The 21,241-nt window shown below is 41.7% G+C and overlaps 1 protein-coding gene across 1 annotated transcript in view; it reads right to left on the reverse strand.

Moving 5' to 3' along the window:
* Window positions 1-421: 421 nt before the first annotated feature.
* Window positions 422-21,241, reverse strand: part of LOC120748605 (retinal guanylyl cyclase 2-like) — a 40,127-nt gene continuing 19,307 nt past the window's right edge. The window contains exons 12-19 of the mRNA XM_040055216.1: window positions 20,011-20,159; window positions 18,453-18,616; window positions 17,949-18,141; window positions 17,692-17,866; window positions 12,229-12,327; window positions 10,848-10,942; window positions 9,715-9,800; window positions 422-605 (exon numbers count right to left, since the gene is read on the reverse strand). Coding sequence (XP_039911150.1) covers window positions 422-605; window positions 9,715-9,800; window positions 10,848-10,942; window positions 12,229-12,327; window positions 17,692-17,866; window positions 17,949-18,141; window positions 18,453-18,616; window positions 20,011-20,159 — 1,145 coding nt within the window. The remainder of the gene's footprint in view (window positions 606-9,714; window positions 9,801-10,847; window positions 10,943-12,228; window positions 12,328-17,691; window positions 17,867-17,948; window positions 18,142-18,452; window positions 18,617-20,010; window positions 20,160-21,241) is intronic.

A 21,241-nucleotide genomic window follows, 5' to 3' on the forward strand; every position in this document is an offset into this window, starting at 1 on the left:
GCTCATTTTCATGAAACCAGACCTTCCCACAATAACAACGGGAAAACAACTACTTAACGTAAAACAGTTGAACCTTTTAGCACTTGGCATTATTGTTTGAATCCATGCCCAAGGGCAGCTAGACTTGTTAGTGCTGCCATGCAGACCTAGCTAAAATATTCTGTGAGTTCATCCTTGTGACATTGCTCTTGAAGAGCAGGAGCTGCCGTCATTAAGACCCTTACTTTCCTCCCCAGTGCACCCCTCCCAAAACCACACACATATACAGCTCTAAGATAGTGCCCAGTTTCACAAGAGATGATGATGAGGATTCATCTGTCTGGTCAGGTTCACCCTTCAAGAGCTAAAAGGCTTCATTAATTATACTGCTTTGGGCTGGCTGGGAAATAAACGGAGAAGTGTGAGCTCTGTGGAATTGGCTTCAAGGCATCCCTCCTGATCCTTCTAGTTCTTTGCCATGTTCTTCTCGGATTTCATTCTCTCCAAAATTTATCCCAGCCTCCTTCATGCTTCCCAGCTCTTTAAAGTTTGCTTTTCTTAGTGTCCTCTTTGTGTCCCTCAGGACAGATTTCAATTTCCTGGTCAGTACATCTGGCCAGTTGTGGCTGCAAAACAGAGAAGAAAAGGGGAGTTAGCAACTCTGCTCACCAAGGCATGACTTTTCACTTAGCATCATTCTGAGTCAGCCAAAGCAGAAATGTTAAATGGTGGAGTTGAAGTGGATCTTTTGCTGCAATATTTCATGTGTTCCTCAAGCTCAGGTTCTGAGCCACCATCTGTTGGTGGGTGCAAATTCATTATAACATAATGGGGTTCTCAGAGACAAAATACACATTGAGGGCTTGTAAGGGGCCAGAAGCTCAGCAAATGGCAGGGCTTTAGGAAGGTCTCAAATCTACAACTGCCCTGTCATAAATAAAGCATCAGATAGAATAAGATTTACTGTGTATAATAGAAGAAAATATCATTCCAACTGTTGTAAAGAGAAAGAGCTAAATGCTAATCCCTACTAATAACACCATTGCTATTATACCAAGATTAGAAGGAAATAGTTAATAAATAGTTGTATATATACATAAATGTATGGTTTAAACTATGCACACCATCATCGTGTTTAATGAACATTCAATTACTTTAGAATAGAAATGTATGTTATAAACCGACTACGTGGAGCAGGTATCCTGTAGAAATAACACAAAGTGTAATATTTTAAAGCTAAAACAGGATAGATTCAGACTAGATATAAGGAAGAATTTTTTTATGGTGAGGATGGTCATTGCAAGGAGGAGTGGGCTAAATGACCTTGAAAGGTCCCTTCCAATCCAAGCTATTCCATGATTTTATGATCTTACCTGCTTGTCAGCTGCACCTTGCTAGCCAATGGTTTGGCCAGCAAGCTGCAATTATTTGGGTATATACTGTATTTCCTGAACAAAAAAGAATGTCAAGGAATCTCCTGTCACTAAGCAGAGTTCATAGGATGAGGGGTCAGAATACAAGGAGAGTCAAATACTCAAGGAACAAAAAAAAACCCCAAACAAGCAAGCAAGCAAACAACAAAAACAAAAACAAACACCTCCCCCAACCCAACAAAAAACACCCCCAAAAAAAAAAAAACAAAAACCAAAATAGAACAAACAAACACACAAAACAACCCCCCTAAACAAACAACCCCCCAAACAAGCAAACAAACAAACAAACAAAAAACAACCAACCAACCAACCAAAAAAAATTAACTTGAAAAATTGAACCTCGGTATTTTTGGGTAATCCCAGGCTTGTGCTTTTGTCCATGCAGGATGCACCACCTGTATGCTTACAGGTCCAAAATTCAGCAGAGAGCAGTACAGATTGTACTAAGATTCAGATACAATGGGTCCCTCTATAAATACAGCCACTACCAATCACACTGGGGTGAAATCTCACCCCTGAGAACTCCACAATGAATTCTGACTGACTTGCGGGGGGTCTACAAACTGAGACCTATCCATGCATCCTAGGGAGCCACTGACCTCTCTGTGACACAGTTCCCTTTTGTGTTTAGAAGTTAAAGAGAGAAATGCCTTTCTCCTTTTCAGAAGTATTATAAGATGCTTCAGATGGGATTCATCTGCCTGAGGACATTGTCCAGCAGCATTTGATGCCATGGCTGGCATCCTACATTGTCTTCAGCTGTTGTTTCACCTACCAGCCTTACACAAGTGTCTGTGACAGCCATGGTGCTCTGGGCTGAATCCCACCTGCATGAGCAGGTTAGAAGGTCCATGTTAAAGTCACAGACCCTACCACAGGATAAAAGATAAGGGTCACTAATGACGGAGCCAAGAGCTTTGTCTTCAAGTAACTGGAGGTGCACTGTGGTGTTCCTCAGGCTTTGCTGTTTTTATCAAGATCTAGCCAGAACCATCACTTCTCTTTGAAATCAAGAATACACCAAGGACAGCAGAGTCCATAGCCACTCTTTCAAGTTTAAAGGATTGACTCCTGAGCAGGAGAAGCAGAGTCTTGACCTTCCTCTAGACTCCAGGCCAGATGAATGCTCCAAAATATATCATTACTCCAAGATGGGAATCCCTATTTTACTGCAGCAAGAACCCTGTGGGACTGTTAACAGTTTAGCATCCCAGACTAAAAGGACCATAAATTGGGTGAGCAGACTATGGATCACTACATCTGAGATCCTTGTTTAGTGTCCCTTTATTGCCATCAAGGTAAAACAAGGTTAGTGGAAGTATAGACCCTTTCATCAGAAGCATCTAAGATAGATTAGCTGGAAACATCACTAAACCACCAATCAGACATGTGGGAATAAGTGGCTATTGAGGACTTAATTGCCTCCATTGAAAGCTTCCTGCACACAAGAGGGACTGAACTAGGACCATTGAAAAGATCCAGGTACGAATGTCTTATTGATTTTTCTGCTATTTCCAGTGGATTAAGCCAAGTTGATTAATGAGGATCTTCTCCATAATATACTGCTGATCAGCCTGCTTCAGTGAGGAAGTCTAGGTCTGTGGGTGATATATGTACTAAATACTTATATATCATTATATGTGCAGGTTTTGTCAAGCAGGGCTAAAACAAATCTGAAATCCTCTTTGTCTCTGGCCTTTGAGGATTAGCTGATACTCTCAGGTATAAATCAGCAGGGTGGTCTTCTGTGCCTAAGAGCTTGTATTTATTGTATTTAGCAGTGGGTGTTCACATATGGTACTGCTTGTGCGGGTCTCTTCAGATTGTGTCCCATATTCAAATAATTCTGTTTATTTTATTTTTTTAATGAGGATTTTCTGCCCTTAGGTCCTCAGTAGGGAGAACTTCAGACAAAAATTTAAATATCAGATAAGAGAGATAAACCAGCCTGGTGACACACCTGAATCTTTAAAAGACACGTTTGGGAAAAGGAACAGCCGAGAGTTACCTGCTGGGTTTTAACCTTGTGAGAAAACTGGATGTAGCTTTAGTCTTCATAGCAATCTATCAGCCCGATATGGCATGTATTAGGGGTTTGTGACCAATCTAGGCACTCTGAGCTTTCATCCACCCCTCCTTTTTTAGGGAAGTGGAAATGAAATACACATTAGTCCAGAGGAGTTGAGCAGAGGCATTACCTCTGTTTTTAGAGATATTATTAAAAATCCCTGCTCATACATAATTTTCAGGGGACACCACCCCTGTACAAGTGTGGCTGTGGATGCTTCTGTGCCAGCCTTGCTCTGGTAACACCCACTTGATCAGGTCATGCTGTCATATTCCATGTGACTTCCAAATTCCACCCAAACCATAAATCCATTATCTCTGGTATCCAACAGTACCATAATTATAAATATCAAAGCTGCATCCTGTTTCTGTCGTGAGGTATGGAATTACACTAGGCGGGAGATGTACATTACACAAAAACAACAGTAGGCAATTTGGATTTTTCCAGGCTTGAACTCCAGTTTTATCTCTGTGTTTACCATGTACTGGGCTCTTCCTGGCATCGTGAGCATCAACATAGAGTGGATTGATAATACTGCAGATAAACACAGCAGTACTCGATGTCTCTCAGGAATTAACAGGATACTAGGTTATAAATTCACTAGGAAATCACCCAACAAGGCTACAGCTTTGCAGTGGTTCCAAGCACCTCTTGAATGAGACATGTTAGAATAAAACCACATATTATTAAAAAAAAAAATTAAAAGCAGAAAAATAGAAGGAAAGGAGGGAAAAAAGACAATAAAACCAGTAAAGTGCAGACAAATAACACACAAGCAGACACTAAACAGCAGAGCTACATGGGGACTGTCCTACTACCTCAGATCTAGGCCCTTTTGCCAAGGAGTTTCTCAGCTTTCCTCCTTTTGAACTCTGCAATTTCTTCCGGGAGTAACCCATGAGCTCTATACCTGCAGTGAACAGGTAGGCCATTAGAAAAAAAAAAAAAAAAACCAGTTCAGTTTCATCTGAAATAAAGAACAGACTGTAATGGAAACTGAGGGAAAGATAAGTGTCTTCTGGTGAGTGAAAGGAAAACAACTATGGGTCCTGCTTCTGGCTTTATTAATTCTTATGTTGCACCACTCAATTTGCTGCGAAGGATGAGGTCAGCTAATTAAATTTTAAGTGTCCAGAGAGCTCTTGGTACTCTTAGACACTTCTGCCAGCACAAGATGAATGACTTTGTTGATTGAGGAGTACAAACTATATCTTTATCAAGGCTGTTTCCAGAGCCTATTAAATAAGATGAATCCCAGGAGAATGATTCCATTATTCCACTGATCCTTCCCCACATTCATCAAAGGGAGGAATAGAACAAAACAGCAGTGGAGACCTTGCATTTGGTTAGTTCAGTTCCTGCTTCAGTGCCTCTTGGTCTTCCAGGAATGTTGCTTTCAGACATTTCTTTCAGCTTGCTAAGCTGTGGGCACATTTCCGGGTGGAAATCCTATTTAATAGTCCCTAGAGAAAGCCAGTTGTCTTTGAATGCTGAACACAAATTTAACAGCCCTTCCCGAGGGAGATTAGGGTCAAGTTTCAGTCTTTGGCCAGTTCTGCTCTACAAATGGAAATGCCTAGGCAAGTCATCCTCCCATGCCTTATCTAAACCCTCGGTCTGGGAACATCTTTCTTCTTTTTAGAAACGTTGATTCCTGTTTATAAACTTCCTCATGAGTGATGGTGCCTTTAGGGCTGGGTCCCAATGACAGGGAAGCCAGGAGGATATAATCCTGATGGGTTCAATGAGGAACAACTTCTTCTGGGAATCTACAACTCAGGTGAGATTTAGCTTCCTGGTATTTTTTTATCTGCAGAATAGATGTCTCCATCTCAGCCAAATACCTTGAGTTCTATTCTGAGCCAGTGGAGGGAAGCTGGTGTTGCTGGACCACAGCAGGAGTTTATCCCAAAGCAGAAGAAGATCAACACCAAGAAATATCTGCTTCTTTGCACTGACTCTTAAAAGACACACAAGGTGACCAGATCAGATCAAGGTAAATAACTTTTAATATAAGATTAAATCCTTCCTGTTGGAGGGAGAAAAGGAATCTTTGTGCCCAGACCCTGTATGGAAGCAGTAACAAAATTCAGCCACACGTGAGGTTTGGTTTTTGAGTCTACCCAGCAAAACTTCACCCACAGGGGAGTGGAGGGAAGTTGTTACCTGTGTCTGCACAATAGTGCAGCAAGTTGTGACCCACAGAAGGTGAAGGCCTGACCAGGGCATTTGGTGATCAAGCATGGTATTAGATTGTCTGAGGTCCACCTGCAGACACTGCTCACACAAGCATCAAATAACTGCTTGGCAGAGACTTGACTTTCATCCACTGCACAGCAGCAAAAAGAAAGATCCAGTGTAAACAGAACTTGCACATCTCCTGAACTCACAAATGTCTGAGCAACTGGAGATGTCTGGTTCTGCATTATCCATCCCAGCCTCAGGCACAACCCCTCTTTTTGGAGACAGCTGTTATTTTTCCAAGGTCCCCTCTTCCCATTACCTTGTATGTAAAACCATCAGTAGAAAAAACTGTGAAGTTCTGACTTTGCTTCCTTTCTGATCATTGCATTTAGGGTTTCTTGCTATTAGCACAAATTCTGTAATATTACAGTCAATTCTCCCAGAAACTTCAGCTTCCTCAGGAACAGCTTATTTAAATAAAAAAAGCTGATGCAATCACATCATAAGTCAAAATCTTGTTGAAAAGGAGATGAGTCATCAACTTTCATTCCCTTTCTCATCCTCCATCAGAGAAAAAGTCTTCTTTCTCACTGTCATTATGCTGCAGCCATAATCAGAATGCATCTTTGTCTTCATTTTGCTGTTGTGTTAGGTGGTCAGAAATAATTCGAAAGGAAGGGATTGACTGTGAAGCAAAACACATCTGTCCTGATATTGCATGATCAAGCCTATGAGACAGAGGCTGCTTTGATTTCCCTGAACAGCTCTTGTTAAATGTTACATAAAATTTATTTAGGAATTATATTTATGCTGTTGTATAATTCCTACGGGAGGAAAACAAGAGTTTTTCACTGCTGTTTGGTCCACAAGCTCTTTTATTTTTGATTTAGAAGTGCATTTAACAGACCTCAAATATGAGCCCAAGTGGAAATGCTTTCACTTTTCTCTTCAGAAAGACACAGCAGCAACACTAGAGACTCTCTACAGATCCATCCTGCCAGGGTTCTCCAACATAGACAAAGCAACGACAGCCTTGTACTGGGTAGAAGAAAAAACCATTTTGTCCTAATGAGAGCCTTTTTCCTGGCTCATAAAAAGGTGTTTCTCCCTTGGGGTTGGGAGATGGATTGTTTGAGCATCCTTCACTGTTTCTCACCCATTTATCTTCAAACAGGGATCTCAGTGCTTCCTCTAGGGCTGATCCTAATGCATGTGAGGATGAGAGGGCCCCAAAACTCTCACCTATCCTTGGCTGCATCTTCAGTTTTCAGTGATGTAGCACATCAGGTTGCACTTATCACAGTGAGTGGTAGTGGGCTAAAAGCCCTATCAACCCTTCTGGACTTAAGACTTACTGCATTAATTCATATGAGGTCAGGGATCTGGGTTATGTCAAAAATCAAAAACTCTCATATGCTCTTTACCTAGGCATTGGGTTAATGGTTAAAAACCTTTGAGAGGATCGACAATATGTATCTTTGCTGAATTAAATTAACTTTTTTTTTCCTCCAGTTAAGTTTCTGTTAATAATTTAAAGGGAAAGTTTCTGAATAAAACTACCTGCTGGGATAGAGGACTTCTGATGTTTTCAAACACTGTATAAAGTACCAGAGAAAAGAATTTCAGAACCAGGATGCTAAAAGCTAAAAATTCAGAAGACAAAGAATGTCACTCTTGACATGACAAATGAGAATCATCCTGGCTCTATGTTGTTTTTTGTTTTTTTTTTTTTTCTCCTGAATTTCATTAGCCAGTGGACTTTTCTTATTGTTGGATATTTTTTCAGTGTTTTCCAAAATGCATCCGAGATTTAGTCCAGGTCAGACTTGTGTCTGATAGTTTTGTATAACCTCACATCTTTTCTGCTTTTTTTTGGACAAGATGAGTGCTCGACAGGAGTTGAAGAGATGCTGCCTGTCCCAAAACATCACAGGATGCCAACTCCAAGTATCCCATGTTTATATACTCACAACTTTGTGCTTTTCCCTTGTCTGATAATTCAGCCCCCCAGATGGTCACCTGGTGTACCCTCAAAGAGACTTCACAGCCTTCCTTTAAACCTATCTGACTGAAATCCCAAACGAATGCCTATCCTACAGATAGTCTGCTTACCAGGTGTATGTGTAAAAATCTGCCTTGAAGCAAGGGAAGGTCTAGAGAGGATACAGAGCTGTCCTGCGCTGTTCTGTGTCATGCAAAGTTTACCCAAAGCTCCCATGAAAACCAGCCAAAACTGAGGTTTGACCTGACCATGAAAGAAGGACATATCCTTTGAATAGGATCTTCAAAAACTTCCATCCGTAGGAGCTGACCCTTAAATCCATGGCCCACCGGTTTGCAATTCCATAGCATGGACATTAGACCAAGCATGATGTACTAACCTTCACTTAGTAGGAAGCACCTCTCAGCGTGACCACAGCTGCCCACCTGTAGATGTTTAGGCTATGCAAGTCACAGTATAAAGCATGAGATAAAAACAAATGCTCATAGACCTCATGGTAAGGAAATACCCAAGAGAAGATAAGTTGCCTCAGGACAGAATGAAAAAATGAGTAGAAGAGGAATTTATTCAGTATTTCCTTCCTCAGCTGAAAAGCCTACAAATAAGGAAATCCCTATGGAATTATATGAGGCAGTGGCTTGAAACCATCATATTGGCCAGCTAGAGAGAAACAACTTTCAGCCTCTTGATTTTGTGCCAAAACATGAATCATCAAGATAAGGCTGGAAAACAGGACATAATGTCTGATACCAATCTGGTAACAGCACAGCCTATGCGTGAGGTAGTTCTCCAAATATTTGCTTTGCTTCAACATCCAGTTACTTCTTTCTGTAACTTGACATTTGATTTCTATGGGGTATAAGTTTCATTTTGTCCCCACACTAGGACAAATACGGTTTTGTGTAACTTTGCTTTTTTTCCTCTGATTACTGTAAAAACCACTCAGCTGCTGCATGACCTGTGGGGACAGAGATACTGCAAAAGAACAATGAAAATCTGAGCCTTGGGACAAGAGTAGATGACCTCTGTCTCTGCAGTGTTAGAGGTGGACTCTTCAGAGGTTACACATGGATGCTCAATGTCCTCTAATCCTGAGTACGTGGGGAAATGGGGAATTTTTTTATTTACTCAGAGGGAACGAGGCCACGCGTAGAACAATATTGATCAGGAGAAGTCAGAGCTACATTGAAACAGACCTTGTTTGCTGTCAGACATTGATCTCTAAGGTAGCTGCTGTAGGACCTCAACAAAACAGGCATCTTGCAAGGGCCAATGGGATCAGACCCTTTAGCAAGTATTTCTCTTTATTGTCTATAAAGGGAGTCAAGGCTGACTGCTTTTAATGTGGGTGACCACGCTGCTCTTGTCAAACAAATCTGACTCCTGGTTTTTATGTCCTGACCACAACATCCTTTCCAGGCTTACAGCAGGTAACAACTGAACAGGGAGTACTCTGTTTGCAAAGTCAGGCATTGCAAAGCTAGAAAACAACTTAATGAATTTCGAGTGCTCAGTCTTTGCTCACCACCATCTGTATGGAGGCAACATCATAAAATTTTCAATTACATAACCGTGCCATAAATTTGTAACACAAAACTTTCTAATTCTTCTGTTAGAATGAAAGGGAAGAAATGTGTTTATACATTGAATGAGGTTGATATTTTCAGCAGGAGTTTGATGGAAGGGGAGAAAAATCTTGAGTGTCTCCCATACACTGATGATACCAGAGGCCTGAAAGTGCCCCCAACTCTGTGTCTCCTACATTCACACAGGACGGGAAGGACATTGAGGGAGGAACTTTTTTAAGTCTCCAAGGGAGTACAGGGGAGAAGCAGGAAGTTTCCATGTCACTTCTTGGGAACTGTGAATAAGGAGAGGTGCTAAAGGAAAGGCATCCCTTCTGAGTCCCAGTATTATGTCTGAATGGAAAAGTCACCTAAAGAACATGACTTTGCAAACAGATAACATGGACAGACAGATATTCAACCTGTGAGCTCCAAAAGAGACCTTTTAATGAATGTCTTGGACAGTGAGGAAGTCACACTTACCCCGGCTTTATTTCAGGAGGTTTAGGTAAGGGCTTCTGGAAGCCTTTTTTCCCAACCAGCCAATATGTTTCTTCTACTCCTTTACCCTAAAATAAAACCAAAAATCCAAATAAAAATCTACTTCCTGACTGGCCTCTGCTTGATATGTAATCTTCCTCACTAGGTTTCTCTGGCTTCATACATATCCAGAGGCAGAACGTGCCTGGAAGTCTTGGGCTGTCCTTCAGAACAGCTCCGGGATAATTTGAGTTTCATTTTCCCAAAAGAGGATATTCATTATCCTTGTTCCAACTGTCATTTACAAATTACCCTCATTGATCTGGGTCATTGAAACCACACAGCTGAACAGAAATGGGAAACTACAGGTTCACTAATCATCTTCTTTGGCAGCACTAGAATTATTAATTGGGAGATTTTACAACTCATTCTGAACTGAGTATCAGAATAATAACTTCCTCTCCCACCACTGATGATTTAGCATTTAAGGTGTGATGCATCTGATGAACTGTAGGCACCTATATGAGAGTCAATCATGCTTGACTGAAGAAGGGGAGAAAAACTGGCATTTATCTTCACATAAACCAGACCCTGAAAGTACTTCAGGTCAGTAATTTCCTAAAGGGCCAATTTATCTCCACTAACTATGTAAAGGCTTCATTCCACTGACTAAACCTGGAATATTTACCCCAGATCTCCACTTGCAGACATATGAACTTGAATGATTCCACTTGTCATGCAAGATGGTTGAGAGACCTGAGGCCATATTCAGACCTTCTATTCTAGGTACTTAAGTCAAGCAAAGCTCCAACTTCTGTCTATTGACTATGACAGGGTAGAAATGATGTTTGAATTACTTAGGACTGTCTTGTTTGGACACTGAAAAATAGCATCTTCTGTCAAGTGTGGGCTAAATAGACTACTATATAAATACTTATATCCAGCACATACAGCTGATTGCTTGATCCCACAGTCCTTCAATAACCACCTAATGTATTGAAACAAATGAAAGGGACAGTTTTGGAAGGATTCAGCTGAAGAATGGTGTATGAAGGCCAAAAAATATCTTCATATGAAAATTCTTTAAGCAAGATGACTCCCCTGTGAAGTGATTCACACAGCCCTGGCCTTCTTACCCTCAGTTCTGTTTTTCCCCTGGGTATGATTTCATAGCCTTCATTCAGACTCCGAAGCGTATCCACTGTACTTTGGCTGACATGAATTCTGTAAGCTGGGAAGAGAAAGCAGAGCGGCTGGATCATTGTATTGCACACATGCTGCGAATTCCCCACTGCCTCATCCCGACAAGGAAAAGTGCTCTGAGGCGGGAGTACTCCAATTCAGGTGTGTGGCTGCTGTAGCTGCGCAGTGCTCCTCTATGCTGAGTTTAATGCTGACTGATGGAGTCTTCCAGGCAGGGCTGTAAAGAGCAGATGGGGAGAGGAGATCTGCTCTGGGGGCTTCCTGGAGAAGGATACCAAACACACTCAGTGTAGAAGTCCATCTCTTCACAAAGATGGTTTCCAGTAACATTGTCAGCTAGATTGCTGTCTTATCTATTGCCACAGTATAACCAGGGAATGGGAAAGAAATGAAAAATAGCCAACTGTCCTGCTCCAGACACCCAACATAATTTGAAAGCTGGGATGAAGAGCAGAGAGGTGAAGTTTGCAAGGGAACATAAAGAAAATGGCTATGCGTGTAGATATGTCTGGATTTTTAGTAATTTATTCCACCCAGAGCTGCCATTTAGTTTATGAAAAAAAAGGGCAAAGGTGAAGGACTTTACTGAATTCCCATCTTCCCCGGATTGTTTTACAGCCACTGCTGGAACTCAGTGAAATTTGTTATTATCCTGCTTGTGTGACCAAGCCAGGAAATAGTTCTAAAACATTTCCCCCCCAAATTTTTTTGTTGTTGTTGTTGTAGAGATTTTATTACAATTTTGTCAATCACATTGTCTTCCCCATTGAAGGATGGGGGTATGAGCTGATTATTTTTTTTCCACAATAATAAGAAAGAAAAGCACCAGTTTGAATATGTAGAGGAAGATCACACAGCTATGGGCTACCTTTCCTGAGAGACTAACCTGTAATTTTCCCATTTATCTATATGCATTTCCATTAATGTGTAACAATGTTCCTGTCCCTGCAGTGCTCCTGCTGTCTCCAGTCTCAATGGGACTTTCTATGGGTATGATGGAAGAAGTGCCCACACTGTGCTTCAACCCTTGCTTTGTGCTGGTCATGAAAGGTAAATCCATTGTTTTACTGTGCAAGAACGGCTCTGAATTAAGGGTTCTTAGCACTGACTGAAAGCAAGATCCAAACCATATTGGAGGAAAGGAGGGCAAGATTCATGTTGATTTGGCTGATGAGATTGGAGTCAGAGGACTGCAGCTGGAAGGCAGGGTCCTAAAGGCTGACCTACAAGGCCAAGGCTGGTGCTCTCTGCTTCCAGCTGCCTTGAATTCTGTCATTTGACTTTCCCCTTTCTTTGACTGTCCCAAATACTCACGCAGGCCCGTGGACTCCATTCTTGACGCCGTGTTCACCGTGTCTCCAAAGAGGCAGTACCGCGGCATGGTCAGCCCCACCACGCCGGCCACGCAAGGCCCTGAAAGACACACCAGCTGTGTTACCCAGATGGTCCTGCATAAATCTAGGGGTTCAATGGCAAACAAATCTCATCTTCTCCTCTGATACTCAAAAAACCTGCTGGGAACACAGAGGAAGGTTTTCTAAAGATCTCATCGGCCTCGGTGCTTGCTACAAGCTGTCAAAAGTTCAGCACTGCTCTGGGTTTCGTGCTGGCGTTCCATGTCTGAAAAAAGGTCGCGTGTGGCAGGCCTTCAGTTCACCACCATCTGGGAGAAGTTTGTTCATAGTTCATGGAGACTCAAGGACTATCATAATCTCAGTTTAAAAAGGTCTTTTTCTATGTGAGAAAACTGAAGTTCAGATCCTGTGACATGCCCTGTAACCCACTGAAACAGGATTAAAAATCAGCCTTGGGAGCCCAGAGGTGCTGGCAGCGCTCTGGACCACCGTGTGTCCCCTCCTTGGAGAAGAAGGCACTGTTAGCTGGCCCATCTAGTCAAGACCTGTTTATTCCCCTCTTTCTCATTATTTACACAAGATCTATTCACTTCTTAAGTAGCTTCCAAAGAATCGTTGCCAAGTTGTCAGGGAGAGGGATGTGCGCAGGATCCACATGAACATGCGCAGACTGGGAGGTAAAATGTGTGGAAGCCAAACAGCACAGACAATTTTCATCTGGGGTATTTGGCTTAGTTAATGTTTAGACAGTGCTCTGAAAGAAGAGATGCTAAATTTCATTGCCTACAATAGAAAATATTAGGGCCTGCAAAATAAGTGCAAAAATAAAAATAAAAAGCAATGTGATAAAGTGTGGGAATTTCTGTAGACAAAAGGCAGGACTCTGCATTTTCCATCAGATGGATTTATGAGATATGCCTTTTCAGGCTTTGTCTGCCTTTTCAATGTCATGATCCTTCTGAATTAAGATTTAGTATAACATACCTAGGAACTCTTTTCCCACGCAAGTTTACAAGAGATGTGAACATTGTACATCATTAACAGTACCTGAAATGATGCTACAGATTAGGATCTTCATAATATAAAAAAGTTATAGGTAAAAATGTTGTTTTAAAACAGTAATAATACAAATAATAGCAACTGTAACCTAATTTAGAAGTGAATAATTACTTAGTTTAGTACTGATACAATTTTATGCTGTTTTTAGCCTTATTTAAAAAAATTGATCCTTCATACATTTTTCAGAACTGTCTTAAAGAAATGATATGGGGAACTTCACAAGAATCCTGCTTGCTGTGACCTCTGAAAAGTTGTTGCTCCCCAAAGTTGCCGGATTTAAAAATAATTCATGAGGATGCAAACTCAGAGGTAAGACAGATATTAACTTCTACCTGATGAACCATTTATTGAGAAAAGATTAAAAAAAAACAAAAAAACAAACCACAAACAAACAAACAAACAAACAAACAAACCAAAAAAACAAAACACCAAAGAGAAAAAGAATGGTTCATACAAAAAATATTACAAGGTTTTGAGCAGCATGGATCAAACTGAATTAAACTGGATGAAACACAGCAGGCAGAGACTGCTGGAGATCATGAAAACCTGATTTAAGGGGGGTTCTTTTCAAATATCAGTGTACCTCAGACCAAACACTGTTCCTCAGAATCTCTTACAAGTTAATAGCCATTCTTATCAGTACCCTCTAATTTGTTTCAAGCTTTTCAGGAGAGGAACTATATCTACTAGAGGAAGTTTAATTCAGGTTTTCATCTATAGGCACGTCTATGCACTGTTGTGAAGGCACTGTCAATAGTCTTGGCCAAGGACTTTATGGTCCCGTAACTGGTCTTTATTGTGTGCATGCTAATGTGACACGTACACAAAAAAAGGTTTTGTTGGAGGCTTCTTATTCATGCTTCAGTAAGAGGTTTCCCTGAGAAGACACCATGTCACAAAACACTGTCTCTCTTCTTTTTGTACTGATAGCATGACAGCAGCAGTCCGAAATCTATCTAAGGACCAAAGCTCCTTCTGTAATAGGTGTTGTAAGGACACAAAAAGTGGCTCCTGTTGGAAAAACAGCCCTTACTGAGGTGGATTTGAGCGCCATTGGTTACAGCATGGTGCTAATAATGCCACGGTCATGGGGTTGATCCCTGTATGGGCCAAGAGTTGGACTCCATGACCCTTGTGGGTCCCTTGCAACTCAGAGTGTGCAACGATTCTGTGATTCTGATACATTTTAAGAAGCACAAATAAAGGCAGATGAGCTTCTGCTGTAGTCTGTGCAGACCAAGTCAATGTGGTCAACCGAGCTGTGAGAGCTTTTCCACTCCTGCACATGAACAGCTTTACAGGTTCATTAACATGAACTCAAAATGAGTGCAGGCTCACTGGAAACACCTCTGTGTGGGTGCCTGAATTCAGCTTTCCTACTCAGTCAGTGCAATCACCCAGCCATTTCTGCAAAGTTCACAACACAGGAGAGGCAGGATTCTTATGGTGAGGTAATCTTTCTAGACTATTGCATTGAAGCCTGTCCCATTGCAGAAAGTTCTCAGCTCAAAACCAATCCCACCATATAAGCATTCCCAGTATTACACATTCTCTGCGTTGAAAGCATCTAAGACTTAATTTGCACCACTTTTACCTCCTGTGCGTGCTACCGCTTTTCCGAGCAGCTTCAGCAGAAGGCTAAGAAAAGCTTCCAGTGGTAAATCTCCCACAGTTACAAGTTTCAGAGGAAACCAGACACCGTGTGATGAGGACGTTATTGCCTAGTTTTTAATTACACAGGTTCACAGGTTTGCTTTGAAGTGTCTCTTTGCCAGGGCTTGCGAGGGTCAGTTAATGAGAAACTCTGGCAAAGACTCTGGAGGGACCATCAGCAGTGCTGCAGGGTTTAAGAGTCAAGATCAAAGTGCAGGGCTGACTGCCAGAGAGCCTGACTGATACACAAATCATCTTCAGCCTCCGTGGAAAAGCTTATCTTCCCACTGCTGCTCTTGCTGACTGTCCTGCTCCAGCCCAGGCATGGATAGCAGGGTAACAGCTGAGTCAGCTGAGTTATCCTGGAGCTGCAGTGAAGTCAAGAGAGGACAGCCAAGATTCCAGGCTGTGTTTAAAGCAGGGGAGAAAATGCAGGCCAAACACTGGTTGTCTTGTCCTCTTTGCCTTGCCCATGCATTGCCAAAAGCAGACCATGGGTGTGGGACATGAGAAGTTCCCCGAGGTGCAGCTTAACCTCAGGGTTCAAAAGACATGGGCAGCCTATGCCCAAAGTGCATTTACTGCTTTTTCTGAGGTCCTCATGAGCTCTTGGCACCAGTTTTCAGAGAGCAGCTGAAGTATGTGACTGGGGGTCACACCCTTTCTCCATCCTTTCCAGTACAGTGAAAGTGTCAGCCAAGTTCTCCTCTCCCCCAAGAGCTTCCCCATGGCTTTCATGATGCTGATCATTCCCTCTTCATACATCTTTTCTCAGGAGAAACTGGGTCTAGGGTTAATCAAACTTTGCTGTCAGCTCCATGGCTCAGAGAGACTGGTTTGCTTTGGAACATGTGTTTGTGGCTGCTCCCATGACAGTATGATGCTGCCAGATCTGTGCAAAACAAGAGCTGAGGAGTCCTCCCCCTTCTTCCTCTCACACCCAATACAACAGTTCATAGCAATTCTGCTTTCCAGATATCCAGAGTTCATAAAAACAAACAAAAAAATGTTACTACCCCCTGTAGACATCACCTAGGGATGTATTTTTTGGCCAGCTGCATGGGAGATATATTGCAGAACTGCTGTCAACAGGCAGCAACAGATGTTGCACAGCAAATTCATCTCTTTCCATGTTGAAAATATGCTGCTGATGCTCCAGAGACTCCTACTCTGGGCAAGACAATCTGCAGCCATAGTATCACCTAATTTCTGACAGAGTATAAAACACGCAGTGCTCCTGCAATCATTCCTTAATGTTTTACACTTCTGTGAAGAGTCAACTAAGAATCACAAACTTCAAAGAAAACAGCAGGGAGATGTGTTTTAGAGATAATTCCAAAAGAGGAACTGATAAGGTCTAGGATTCATAGTACTGATTTTAGCTCTGCTAAAGTCACAGCTCTGATCTTGGGATATTCTGACTGAGATACTTTCTTTACTCTGCTTCTGTCTCGCAACATGTTTATCAGGGGGCAGGAGATTGACATCTGCATCTGCAAAATGCTTTCATGCTAAAGCTGCAAAAGTGTGGGTATTATCAGATAAACAGAAGCACAAGACCCCATATAATAGTGGGTCAGACTTCTGGGCATTTTTAGTCATTGTTTGGCTTCCCACAATGGGCAACACCTGGTACTTTAGAGGAAGAGGCAGGAAAACTGGTGACAAACAGCTGGGAAAAAAAAAAAAATCTATTAATGGTTGACTAAAAAATTTATAAAAGTTTGAAGGTTCATATATCTTATACAAATACTGATTCATGATAATAGCAGATGTATTTTCCTACATTTAAAATGCTATCACTTATATAACAGTAGTTCTACTGTTTTGAGAATTTTTTGTTTTACATTGGAGTTTAATTACATTTTGTATATATCTATATCTCTCTCTATATATATATATAAAGGACCTTCCTCCTTTCATTTTAAACAAGCAGCTTTCCTGTTGATTGAATATATTATGACTTTTACATCAGAGATAATGTTTTCTTTATAACATAACTTTTTCTTAAGAGCTGTATCACATTTTTCTTCCAGTATATCCTACCTGTAATAAATAGCTCCAGCCTTTTTATCCTTTTACTTTATATGGCAGTGTTTCTTTTTAATTTCAGAACACTGTTGCAAAGACAGCAGTGGGTGTCTCGATATCCCACCTCTGAAGGTCCTATGGTACATTAAAGAGCTATCCATACAATGAAACCCTTGTGACAAATGTGCCAGATGTAGTTCCTGGCTGGGACAAAATACAAAATACAAAATCTCTCCCTAAAATGATACTAAGCCACTTTCCTCCACAAACCCTCTCAGTTTGTTTTGTGGTTTTTTGTTGGTTTGTTGTTGTTGTTGTTGTTGGTTGGTTGGGGGGGGGTTATTTGGTTTTTGGTGGGTTTTTGGGTTTTTTTTTGGTTGGTTGGTTGGTTGGTTTTTTTGTGGGTTTTGGGTGGTTTTTTTGTTTTGCTGTTGTTTGTTTTTTGTTTTTTGGTTGGTTTGTTTGTTTTATGTTTTTTTTGGGCATGTGGGTTTTCTTTGTTTGTTTGTTTGTTTTGGTTTGGTTTTCGCATTTTAACTCTCTTGTAGATGTGGAAGATTTTAACGCATCTTGTAAGGGTGTTTTTTGGAGGGCAGGCATGAAGAAAGCATTCAGAGTTAGAAATGCAGTCAAGAAAGAGTTCTCTGATGTTCAGGTGCAGGTGGGTGCTGCTGCCTACCTGTGTGCAGCCCAATTCGTATCCTGAGGGGAATGTCTGGCATGTGCCTCATTTTGAACGTTCCCACGGAGCTGAGGATGTCCAAGGACATGTTGGCTATTTCAGCTGCGTGCTTGTTCCCATTCCGTTTTGGGAGCCCTGAAGCCACCATGTAGGCATCACCAATTGTCTCCACCTAGGAAATACCATTACATTAAGAAATAAACATAGAAATAGAAAAAGTTGGAAAGGAAACACAGAATAAAATTACTTCTCACCTTGTAAACATCATGGTTTCCAAGAACAGCATCAAACAGAGAGTAAAGGTCATTCAGAAGGTCAACTACTTCAATGGGTTCACTGAGGGCTGAAATGGATGTGAAGCCCACAATGTCATTGAAGTAGATGGTCACCTGGTCAAAATACTCCGGTTCCACAGTGCCACCAGTCTTGAGGGCTTCTGCCACTGATCTGAAATAGCAACACAAAAAAGATGGCAGGGAGCAAACCCTTTTCTAGTGCATGCTGAAGACTTCAGACTCTTGTTTTTCAGTGTTCATATCTTCCACTAAATAGAAGGTTCTATATGGCTGTTCTAAATGGCTGCACTGATGAGAATTTCTTACTTTGATTTGAAGGTGCTTGCCAAAACTGATGGTCAGGTCTACAATGTTGCTCACTTCTGGGGAAGAGCATTGTCCAGACTAGCTATGGGTTTATTTTGGGGTGGCTTTGGTTTGGTTGACTGGGGAGTTTTTACCACCTAAAGTACCAGTACTTACGGTGGAAGCATTTGTGACAGCAGTTTTTCTGTCTTCTGTTTTTCAGCCTCCAGCTCTTCAGTCCGCTCGCTGATTAAATCTTCCAGGTTACTTGAGTACTGCTCAAGCATCCTGAGCATTGAGTCAATGATATTGGTCTTTTTCCCTTTGTTGATGGTTTTGAACTGGAAAATCAAAATGAAGAATTATTTGTCTGTCTCTTTACACCACTGTAGATCTCTGAGTTTGGAAAGGAGCAAAAAGCAAGCATTTCTTCTGAAGTGTCAGTGCTAAAGTCTGCCTTTTTCAATGGCAAGAGTTCAAAGATAAAGGAAAGGTGAATTACGAGGTGAATTTGCATCAACCAGTGAGAGTTAGATGAAATGTAACCTTCTAGTAGTTGTCAACGTGTACATGGTTATGGAATCTTGTCAGGCGGCAGTTTTGCAACCCCATTTATCAACTACGCACAGTCTGTAGGGTAACTTGCAAAACTTTACATTCAGAGACACGAAGTTCAGGGTGTTAGCAACATTTACAACCTTTTTACATGTTACTGGACTTAAATCCATCTTTGCACACTTACATGTGTGTGTACTGCCACCTCTATTCCCAGTTCTTCACTGGGCTGTGTTTTCTCCTCCTGACCTGAAGTTGAGCCGCTGGAACTCTCGGATAATTTGTGGCTTCAGAGGCTACCTTAGACTCAACAGCGGAGTCACTGGGTTCAAAATTATTCACAGCTTCATAGAACCGTAAAGAAAAACAGTATGGATATTTGTTTACCTGGTTTGAGGAAATGACCTCAAGTTGTGTCAGGGAAGGTTTAGCTTAGATATTGAGATTTTTTATTTTTTTGCAGAAAGAGTTTGTAAAGCCTGTTTGGACAGACTGCTCAGGATAACGGTGGAGTCACCATCCCTGGAAGTGCTCACAAAACATGGATGTGGCACCTGAGGACATGGTTTAACAGTGCACATGGTGGTGGTACACGGTTGATGATTGATGATCTTAAAAGTCTTTTCCAACCTTAAGGAATCTCTGATTCTGTGACCTTATAAGAACACAGAAACTACATTGCTTGATCAGAGAGAGGAGTTATTCTGCCAGTGCCTGCCTGTGAGACTGGCCAGTAACAGATATCTGGGAAAGCTCTTTAAACAGGCCTCAGGTACAGTCATATTTCCCTGGGATATTCTCCAAGCTTCCACCAGTCTGGAATTGGGAGACCTCCTATGCCAAATGTTGTATCTTTGTCTTTAACAGTCTTTGGCAGATTCTCCTTACAGTCACCATTTAAACACTTTAGAAGATTAAAAAAAAAAAAAATTGTTCTGAAAGTGTGTAATTTACGAATCTTTCATCTCTGTGAGACCATCTGTGCAGGTACACTGCAAATGTGAAGACATCAAGCCCGTTTCCAAGCTGCTTCATCACCCCTAAGCCAGAACAAGTCTAGGGCTCTGCAACTTCATTCTCTAATAACTGAGTTAAACCAAGAAAAAAAAAACCCAAACAACAAAACACTTCCCTGCCGAGAACAAACAAAGGGATCACACCAGCTTCTTTATTTACTGACCTTATGAAATAGCTCCTCAAAGGTTGGACGTCGTTCAGGGGCTTCAGCCCAGCATTGCTTCATTACCTGGATGCATGTAAGGGGGGCTGCCTCAGGAGCTATGTTTGGACGGCACAGGGGAGGGGGCTTCTTTACTTTCTTTATAATTTCTGTGGCAAAGAGAAGAATGGGAAGCACATTGTAAAATGGAGAGCTCGTGTGTCCTTGGCTTGTTTCTTCAGGTGTCACTCCTAGTCCTCAGCACACAGTATCTGTGCCAAATGAAGCTGGAGGTTTCTGTTCTTCTGTCAGGAGTCTCTTGAAGGATTTAAAGAAGATTCATCTGCCTTCTTGTCCCTGAAAGACTAGGTTATGAGTAATAAAGTGGCTGGATGGGGAAAGGATGTGTGACAGATGGATGTGTGAGCCTGAAAGCTTGTATTTAATGAATTTGCCTCTGACTCTCTCTACAAGGACTTGCAGTCTTCTAAGACAGCAGAGGTTTATGGCTGAGGCCAGACAGGAGGGACACCAGCCTCTGATGCTTCATCGTTAACTGGGAGCCAGGACGTAGGAGGCTGGTGGGAGTGGCTACAGTGGAAAGTATGTTTATGGGGAGAGGTTGAGTTCAAAGCAGTGTCTGGGAAATGACGCCCTGACTAGAGCTCCCTTTCTAGAAATGAGGCTTGTAAGGAACTGGATTTGGATTTTCAAGCCCTGAGAAGACAGTTCTTTAATACTCACCAAAGTTATTTTATTTGAAATCTTATTTTGCTCAGTGCAGAGCAGTCAAATAGAGTGAAAACCTCTTTCCCTGGCAGGAGTCCTGCTGTTGCTGTGAGTACCCAAAGCTTTTCAGCATTGACAGCTTACTTTAAAGATCTTTGGCTCATCCCCCCAGACTCCACCAAATGAACTAATCAAAACATCCGGCCCCAATATTTCCAGGGGCAGCCGGGGGAAATTCTTTCCCCAGACTGTTTTAAAGTTCACACAAATGAAAACTCCTTAGGATTGAGACACAATGAGTAGAAATTCATCACTTTATCAGGTTAGAAAACAGGGTTGTACTGTGTTCAACATTTGCTGGAGGTTCTGCAGGGGCATGAGGTTGGGGAAACCTGCTAATTGCATCATAGTCTACAACATAGGTCCAGCTCTGATTTACACAGTGGGATACATCATAATCATCATTATCATTGCATTGGGACAGCAGCCTCAGGCACAGAAAGGTCAGGGCCCCATTTTTCCA

This window comes from Hirundo rustica, chromosome 2 (genome assembly GCF_015227805.2).
Source record: "Hirundo rustica isolate bHirRus1 chromosome 2, bHirRus1.pri.v3, whole genome shotgun sequence".
Lineage (NCBI taxonomy): Eukaryota > Metazoa > Chordata > Aves > Passeriformes > Hirundinidae > Hirundo > Hirundo rustica.